General features: G+C 41.8%; 1 protein-coding gene across 1 annotated transcript; it reads left to right on the top strand.

Moving 5' to 3' along the window:
* Nucleotides 1-209: 209 nt before the first annotated feature.
* Nucleotides 210-1,791, top strand: LOC135711541 (probable cytochrome P450 6d5). The gene has a single exon (XM_065234409.1). It carries the CDS (start codon nt 236-238, stop codon nt 1,766-1,768), a length of 1,533 nt encoding a protein of 510 aa, XP_065090481.1. The 5' UTR covers nt 210-235; the 3' UTR covers nt 1,769-1,791.
* Nucleotides 1,792-9,623: the final 7,832 nt, after the last annotated feature.

Below are 9,623 nucleotides of genomic sequence, written 5' to 3'. Positions count from 1 at the left end.
AAAGGCAAGTTCGCTATCATGAGCCTATCAGTTTAGATTGCAACCAAGCCTGTCGATGACTGTCCAAAATAGTAAAATTTGCCACCCAACGCCAAGATAGCAGCTTTCTTTGCGGGGTTTAAAAAAAAACCTGTAATCAGCTGGGGGACGATCGTTATAGCAGCTTTATTTTCATTCTCCCTTTCAAATTAATTTCAGTACATGTTGAACATTTGTCGAAGCCACAGTGTGAACAATGTTTTTAGCACTCCTTGCCTTGGTGGGCCTGCTCACTGCCCTAATTATATCGTATCAGTTTCGATACTGGACTCGTCGAGGAGTTCCCCAGCTGCAGCCATCGTTTCCGTTCGGTAATTTCGGTGAGTTCTTCCGTCAGCAGCATGGGATACCGATGACCTACGCCAACCTATACGCCAAAACCAAACACCTGCCGTATGCCGGGATTTACCTCTCGATCCAGCCGTCGCTGCTCATCAACGATCCGCAGATGGTGAAGAACATTCTTACCCGAGATTTTGAGCACTTTCACGACCGAGGTGTGCACGTGAATGAAGAAACGGATCCCTTGAGCGGGAATCTCTTCTCGCTTGGTGGCGTCAAATGGAAGAACCTGAGAGCTAAGTTAACCCCCACGTTCAGTTCCGGTTGCTTGAAAGCAATGTTCCCGATTTTGGTTCAGAAGGCAATGCTACTGCAGAATCGTTTCCAGATAGAAACTTCCTCCCAAGGTGCCATTGAGGTGAAGGAAATGGCCACTCGATATACAACGGATGTTATTGCTTCGGTTGCGTTCGGAATCGACATCGATTCCATCAACAACAAAGATGAGCTCTTTCACACGATGGGAAAAAAAATATTCAAACAAGATTTGCAAACTTCACTCCGATTGGCCTTAGCAATCTTTTTTCCACGATTGAAAGCACTTTTGGGATTCAACATGGTAGCGCCGGAAATTGAGGATTTCATGATTAATGTAGTTCAAAAAACGTTGGACCAACGCGAGCGAGACGGAGTCCCTCGGAAGGACATGATGCAACTGTTACTTCAGCTGCGGAACACCGGGACCGTGTCTCTCAGCGATGAACAATGGAAGCTGGATGCAACGACTACCGCCAAAAACCTAACAATCAACGAAGTAGCGGCCCAAGCGTTCGTTTTCTTCGTCGCAGGCTACGAAACGTCCTCCACGCTGATGTCATTCTGCCTTTTTGAGCTCGCTCGCAATTACGAAATTCAAGCCAAAGTTCACCAAGAAATCGACAGCATCCTCTCACGATACGGAGGAGCCATCACATACGACAATCTAGCGGAGATGAAATACCTCGAGTGCTGTCTGGATGAAACGATGCGAAAGCATCCACCAGTACCGTTTCTGAATCGTGAGTGCACCAAAGCGTATCGCATTCCCGGAACGGATGTGACAATCGACAAAGGAACGCCTGTCGTAGTGTCGGTATTGGGAATGCAGCGGGACTCGCAGCACTTTCCGCAACCGTACGAATTCCAACCAGAGCGGTTCAGCAGCAGTAGCAGCGGAGAGCAAGCGTCCCAAGACAAAGCATACTTTCCATTCGGTGGTGGACCCAGGCTGTGCATAGGATTGCGAATGGGAGTGCTGCAGACGAAGGTGGCACTGGTGGCATTGCTCGTCAAGTTCCGGTTCAGTTTGGCCAACAAAGAGGATTACCGCAGAGAGCTACCGTTGGACGCCAAATCGATGCTTATGGCAACGCGGGATGGAATTCGGCTGGTGGCTGATGCACGATGATGCATGCATTATTTAAATTTATTTAGATCAATGTAAACTTTTGCTGATATAAATAAATACTTTTATGAAAAATTTCTGCTGAATACCGTCCTCAGATAGCCTAGTCAGTAAAGGCATGTTATAACCAACAATCAATACGAAACTAACGATTTTAAATTGGCTCACTACTTGACTAGCCTATTGGTCCCAAGCAAATCAATTAACGTACTCCATTTTAGTATAAATTCCAGCACTACACTATGTTTGTTGTGATTCGCTATGAAAGTTTGATAGATAAAATGAGGGGTTCGTAGATTTTCCTTTGTTTCGAGAGGTGCATCGATTAGCTTGGGAACCGAAGATAGTACCAGTAGCTGAGCCAACAGTTGAGCACGTTTCTTCGGAACCTTCTGGTCTTAGAGTTACCTCTATGGTATAACCGTGAATAAGAGTCAACGAGTTCCATTCTCGGTACGGTCTAGAATTTGCAGGATTTATATCATATTCATTGTTAAGTGCTTGGAATTATCAACCCACTTTCACAAGGTGCTGAATGTCTTATTAATAAAGTAAACCTAACCTAATCTTACCTTACCATTTGCACGGGGTACATTGCAGCAAAATCCATGAGTTGATTTTCAAGTTGTCCAGAGCTTATTAATAAGTTATAACTTAATTGCAATTGTCAAGGAAATGCAGCCATTCGCTTTTCGACTGGCTCTACAGGGGGCTTTCAATAGATTTTTTATCTAGTATTTTCAAGTCGACCAGAAACCAATAAAGTGCATTCCTTAATAAAAATACCATAGCCGAACGATAACCCAAATGATAGAAATATTCCACAAATGGGTTGAACACGTCGTTAAGAAAAATAAGCATTCAAATTGTATTAGGGTTACTGTTAGATAATCTCATTTACAGAAGCAATATTTCTTCGTTTCTTCGAATTGGTTGAAGTGTATTCATTACGGAAATTATGCAAATCGATTCCGTTGAGAGGGTGTAAAAAAAACTACAATTTTGTCTAAGGTATGTTGGAACATTGTTCATTAGGTTGTTAGTAAGTCAACTTATGACTACATCACAAAATATTCCATTGATGAATACTAACGTTTGCATTCAAAATTTCTGATACAAGCTTGGAAAAAAATGATTACTTTCGCTTGTAAATAGTGATTATTGTTTATAGAAAAAAAATAGTTCAAGCCTATTATTGTATCTTTGAGACAGCTAGCCGGAAGTCCCAGGCTTGGACCTTAACCATAGTGGTTGAAAAAAAGTTTCTTATGATCGTTTTAGCACCCCCTTGGCCATTTCGACCAATCTTTTCACGTCTTTAGTCAAAATCACAATCATAATTAAATTTCCAATTGGATACAATTGAGTAACATAGGGAGGGTTGAAACCTTTGGTATTACAGTTATCGATAAGCGTTCGATTTCATTTATCGTTCTTCTTGCAAAATTCTTGTGAATTGAACGATGCAAGGTCTTAAAACACTGCATATTTTCCGCATGGTACTTCTATAGAAATCGGCACACTTGTTGCATAATTTTTCTGCTTCTCTGTAACCATTTGGTTACAATCCGTGGCTTTTCTTCTGTATGAGTTATTGTTGGTTGGGAAAATTCACGTTTTGTTAAACCTAAAACAGTAGACTCACACAAGAGCGAGAGGGTTTGTGCCGCTGCAAAGAACAAGCACGTTACTGAAGGGAAAAAATTATTATACAACCTCTCGCACAAAAATGGTTGTGCGAAAAGATGGAGAATGATAATTATTGGATATATTGGAGAGGCCATCTTTCAGTGGAAGACAGACCACAAACAAACAGGTGTCCGTGTGCAAAAGACCGGTATTTTTAAGTGCAGTGCCATTTAGTGCACACTCCCCCCCCCCCCCCTGTGGGGTTTCTGGAATGGTGGACTGCCTCCGTTCAGGACCTCGTACCGTAAATAAAACGGTCTTACACGGCTCGGTCGCCCGTCAAGGACGATTCCTTCAGACCGGTGACCTTAATTGCCAAGGAGGGTCCTGTCTCGACTCGACCAAGGTGGCCATGCCACGGTCAGCCGATGTCGACAATGATGGAAGACGCCTGCTAGGCCGTCCCTTATTTTCTGAAATTCGACCAATTTGTAAATTCAACCTTTTAAAATGTTCGTTTTGGTTAGAAAACAAACATATAAAAATTTGAAGTTCATACGTTAACGTTTAGAGGTCGCTCATCGGCTCTAAATGGATGGTAGTGTAGGAGACCCCCCATGCCACGGCAAGCACGCTTCCGTAGTGTATGCGTTATAGGTAAAAATACATCGTTTGTGGGTATTCCTCAAACAGATCATGGAACGTCAGATTGATCTCATTTGGTGTAAGCAACTTTTTCAAAACATAGTGTATATGCATAATAATGTTTTTTTTTGTAGTTTTTAAGCGATATGTTTTCCATTTAATGTGTTTTGGTTCAATATAGTCGTTATTTCAAAAGTGAATTTAAGCAAAGTAATGATTATTTGGAAGTTTCTTTTGCAAATCTTCCACATTTAACAGCAGATTCTGGAAGTCTTTTTCTTTTTTTGTCACATTTTTGTTATATTCCTGCATCAATTTGATTGCTCTCTCTGCGTGGTCGGTTACCACTTGAAGCCGAGTAACGATTTCTTCTCCTTTTTGGTATTCCTTATTAGTACTCCATTCACTTACTGGTTCATCGAAGAAGCTGATATCAATCCCCAATACTCTAAAAAATTCCACAGTATTGGTAGTTGCCAGCTGGTCCAGCGAAATTCTACACAACTCAGTGAGAAGAATATTCCGTTTCTTTGTCGGATCATCATTGCCTTGCCTTGTTCGAATGGATTGGACAAGCTTCTCTCGTTCTTCGGAAGATAAGCCAGTGTCAAACACAGAGAGACCAATTAGTTCTTCACTTAGATAGGGGAAATGTTGGCTTCGGCAATACCTTAACCTATTATCGTCAGAGGGGTAAACAAAATCCTAGAGCACTCAAATTTGGCCAATAGATGCTCTGAAACACAATGTATCTACATGCCTAAATTGAGCTATCAAGGGCGTTGTTTACCCTCCTGACGATAATAGTTTAAGGTATTGCCGAAGCCAACATTTCCCCTACCAGAAATGGCCTGAAAATTTTCTTTGCGCAGCACCAGCAGCATCTGGATTGAAACTTTCGAACTCCTTAAGATCCGCTATAAACTTGAGATCACTGCGAGGAGCAGATGCAGCGAAGGGTGCGGAAAACCACGCTTCCACATACACTCCAACTATGAAAGCGCATACTACAAGCAATCCGACCGGGTCTTTGTGGAGATGAAACTGCGCCCTGAATATATACATCTTTAGACTGTAGATAGCCCGTGCCATCCAGCGCGCAGTATGCACAGGTCCCGGTGCACGGAAATAAATTCCTCCTGTAGGAACTTTGCCCAAAAAAATGATTGTAAGTTCCAGAAACTCACGGTAATCATCCCTCGGCTCTCCAAGCTACGGAATATCATTGAAATAATAACATTTTCTTATCATATGAGTTAAGATAAAATACTCACAATGATGTTGTGTTCCGCGAAGCTTGCAATTTGAGTTATGCGATTTCTCAAAAAAATGTGGTTCATCGGGACTGAAATTCTCCATTAATTTCAAGGACGATATAAACCGGTATTTCTCACGCAATCGATGCATAGTGGAACGGTTGATGTTAGTATTCCCTAGATCAACCCCAAACGATTTTGCAGTCTGCTGCCAGAATAACTGTGGCAGAATCTGCGCTGACTATCGCTGCATCAAAAGCCTGGGATTATTCTGGGGTTACAACATTTTGACTTAAGCCGGCGCCGGTGGTGTAGTGGTAAGCGTGACTGCTTTCTCACACCCCGATGGGTCTGGGTTCAATCCCAGCCGAGGTCGGTGGGATTTTTCTGAGGCATAAAAATCTCTGGTCACGTCTTCCTTCGGAAGGGAAGTAAAGGCATTGGTCCCGGCCCATGTGTGTTGAATGGGTGCGATATCCTACGCAGGTGTGGAAGCTGCCTTCCTGCACATTCGATTGTCATCAATGGATGGCAATCGATGTCCGTCGGTGATTGGCACTAGATTGCGGAATAGAGACCGACGTTAAATAAAGGAAATAAGATAAGAAACATTTTGAGTTCCTCGTCATGAGCGATGCTCCACACGCTTGTATGGATCGTCAGGCTCCCCAACAAGCAATTTTAGCTGCAGCTTAGCTTATACAGGCAAAAATTAGCTGCATAAGGCAAATTTTGGCTGTATAAGCTAATCTGCAGCTAAAATTGTTTGTTGGGTCATCATCGGATAGGTCGAGTTCTACGAAGTTGGCTATAATGAAATAAATTTACTGCACTGTAATCAAGCAAAGAAACTGAATATTACCAGTTGTCAACTTACTTTTTCTTCGACGTTCTTCCAAGAGCTTTTGCCTCTCTTCTTTACGCTTCACTGTTGCCACCTTCTTCTGCATTTTGGTAGCAAGAACCCCATCGATGCCAGCAATGGAACCTACGCGTCATTGGCCATCTTTCTGATCCTTGAGAAATGCTATGTCTTCGAGAATCGCCTGTCTAACACCAGAATCCGTTTCTTGCTGGGCACTTCGTTCCATTTCCGGTATTGCCATGCTCTTTGCAATGTCAAACAAGTCGTCAAGCTTGGTTTTAAAATGGGATTCGCGTTTTATTTGTGCTTTGTTATTTGCCCCTTTCATATTTTTGCAAATTGCAAACAACTCGGTATGCAGTGTTTCAATTTTCTTAATACAGTGAATTTCCTGTACTACCTGTTTAGCGGTATTTCTAGCACTCAATCTGTCCGGAAACCTTGCGGATCGATGCTGGTAGTAAAAGATAGTTAGCACTTGCCGTATTGTCGGAAGACGAGCTCCAGTGATAACTTCACATTCAGGTCCCACAAATTTAACGAGAGTTTCACTTCTAAGTTTATGAGCCATTTTGAGAATGCTTTTCACTGCTTGAAACGACGCATCTAAACGCACTGAAATAAGGGTTGTCAGTGTTAAGACACAAACTGGATACTGTCGAAAGCAATTGGTTTCTCGCTACCTGAATTGTTGCCGCTGCTACTGTTACTGCTACTGCTGTTACTGCTGCTACGTCTGGTTCAAAGTTCGTTACAAGAATGACTTCATTAGGCATAGGTAAGCTCTATTTATATGTAGCTAAATTTTCACTTGTTTCCAAAGCACTGTTAGTTGCCATGGAATTTCCCCTAACAAACCAAAAAGATTTCGGATCCAATGCCTACTTCCGCAACGTCTTCTTTCATTTTCACATTTTACGCATGACAGCTTTGTCCTATTTTGAAGAGAGAGAGAGAGATAGAGCTTTCATTTACACTCTTACATTTTCTTGGAAGAAGAGTGACTATGGAACATACTGTTTTATGTTGACGTTCAGCATACGTGTGCGAGTATCTTTTCATGGTTTATACCATGGCTTCATGGTGATACCTATGCAGTTTACACCAAGGTAGCGTGGTCGCCGAGGCATGGGGGGTCTCCTACACTACCATTCATTTAGAGTCGATAAGCGACCTCTAAACGTTATCGTACGAACTTCAAATTTTTATATGTTTGTTTTCAAACCAAAACGAACATTTTAAGAGATTGAATTTAAAAATTGGTCGAATTTTTGAAAATAAGGGACGCCTGCCAGCCAAACGAGCCAGCAACGCCTGCTGAGCCGTATGTGACTGATGATCGCCACCAGATCCGCCATTTTCCCAAAGCTGCAACACTGTCTGCAGTCCGCGCCGCAAGTTTCCGGCCACACGGTAGTGCAGGAGCAGCCGTGTGAGCCAACGCCAGCGTCACGACGCCGTAGGAGATCCCGCTGCAGCAGCGAGTACAGTGCAAATTTTAAACCCCAGCATACACGCCACATATATGTGAAAACCCACACCCACACGCCCCAGAATAGGGCAATAAATGTTTTTGAAAATGTGAATATTCCTGTTTTTTCATACTTTGTCCGCGTAGCCCTCCAAATACCCAGTAACTTGCCGGCTATGCGACACAGTTCAGGGGTCTCATGCTACTGAGTTAGTTACGCGGGAATGTCTGGTCATGCCAAAGTCACATCTCTCTAGGCTTCAAAATGTATTCACTTAACCCCAAATTTGCGCGGTCGTATTTTCTCTTCCTACGAAACCAAAAGATATTAAAGTTTGATGCAATTTATAGGGAAAAAAATTGAAAACATTCAAAGAAACAAATAGTAGGATTAGATGGGGTTAGATGCACCCCGGGGCAAGATGACTTTTTGCTAATTTTGAAAGCATTTTCAAAATATTTCAATGGACTTGACAGACATTGAATTAGCAATGCTCCTTAAAATATCATCGAAAAATATGTTAAAAAGATAGTTGAAGATGCTTATTTCAAATAACAGACTAAAGCGGTAAGTATAGAGTTGATAGTTCCGTTAGAGTACGGCAGTGTGAAAATTGTATATAGAGATTAGAAGGCGAGCACGGACAAATTTGCGGAGGATACGAGAATCGGATTGATCATCTCTCTTTACCAAACTCCCCAGTTGGAGAGGGATGGTTAGGGTGACCCCGTATTGTCTTCTCTTCCTCTTAGATTTTTATCATCACAAATTGGCTCATTTTGCTTCACCCTTCTTACGATTGAGCTTTACGTGAAATGCAGTTTAGCAGCGCATGTTTCCAACCGATGCCGATGAATCGATTATTTTAGCGTTGCCAGCATAGAACAAAAAATTACTTCGCATGTAAATAGTTAACATATGGCAGCTTAAAGTGAAATTTCAGGATTAATCGTTAGTTGGCAGGCATACAAAATCGACGAAAAATTTCTTTTTTTTTTTTAATGCTAACATTAATATATGTTTTGTCAATAGCTAATTATAAATTAACGGACGTAAATGGTCAAGAAAATACAAAGACATGAGCTCAGGAGTGCTAAAAACAGAATTGAAAATTATTTTATTAGAATTGATTACCCCTTGATTCCCTTTCTCATTATACAGCTGGTATAATCAATTTGACAAATCAATGTCTTACTATACCACTTGAAATCCCTTGCATGTACATGGGCTCAAGGGCGTAGCCAGGTTTCGAGCAAGGAAGAGGCGAAAAAATAATTTCAATGGATAATTTGGCCGAATGCCATTCCACCGAACGCCATTTCACCGAAAGCCTTTGTGTTGCTGGGTTTGGGGGGAAGTTGCCCCCCCCCCTGACCCTCGCTGGCTACACCTATGCGTGGGCTTCTCTTAGTTCAGTCGGTAAAGACTCAGCTACAAGACAAGACCATGCTGGAGGCGGCTGAGTTCTATTCGGTCCGGTCTAGAAATTGTTCGGGTTGGAAAATGTTTCAAATATCGTTGGCATAGAGTATGACTGTACTTGCCACACAATTATACTAATGTAAAAATAGGACAGGCATCGAAAGCTCTCAACTAATAACTCTGAAAGAGCATCTAGTAAAACACTAAGTTTAGAGCACGCAATAAGCTAATATGCGATAAGCAATAAGCTGGAAATGCGAAGAAGAAGGAGAAGAAGAAGAATGTACGCATAGTACCAATAATTGTACGAATTGTCCAGCCAAGAAAAATAATAAAAATAAAGTGGTGCCCTTTAAATTAGCACAATAGGCCGATTTTCATACAAACTTGCCAACTTTGGCATGTTGCAACTATGTTTTGTTATGATCAATTGAGCTGAAATTTTGACACAGAACTACAAATATGCTGAATTTTACACATTTTTAATATCACGTTATTGGAAGCGCTTGCCGGAAATTGAAGGGCTGGTTGAAAATGGCCAACTAATTTGCACATATATAATTCGAAAT

This window comes from Ochlerotatus camptorhynchus, unplaced genomic scaffold (genome assembly GCF_037179485.1).
Source record: "Ochlerotatus camptorhynchus isolate MF236.1 unplaced genomic scaffold, CSIRO-AGI_Acam_v1.1 ptg000434l, whole genome shotgun sequence".
NCBI lineage: Eukaryota > Metazoa > Arthropoda > Insecta > Diptera > Culicidae > Ochlerotatus > Ochlerotatus camptorhynchus.
Note: the sequence above shows the minus strand (reverse complement) of the source record. Positions and strands in the feature narration are given on the sequence as shown.

Coding starts and splice junctions, on each gene's coding strand:
- LOC135711541 (XM_065234409.1), top strand. CDS start 236: ATGTTTTTAGCACTCCTTGCCTTGGTGGGCCTGCTCACTGCCCTAATT.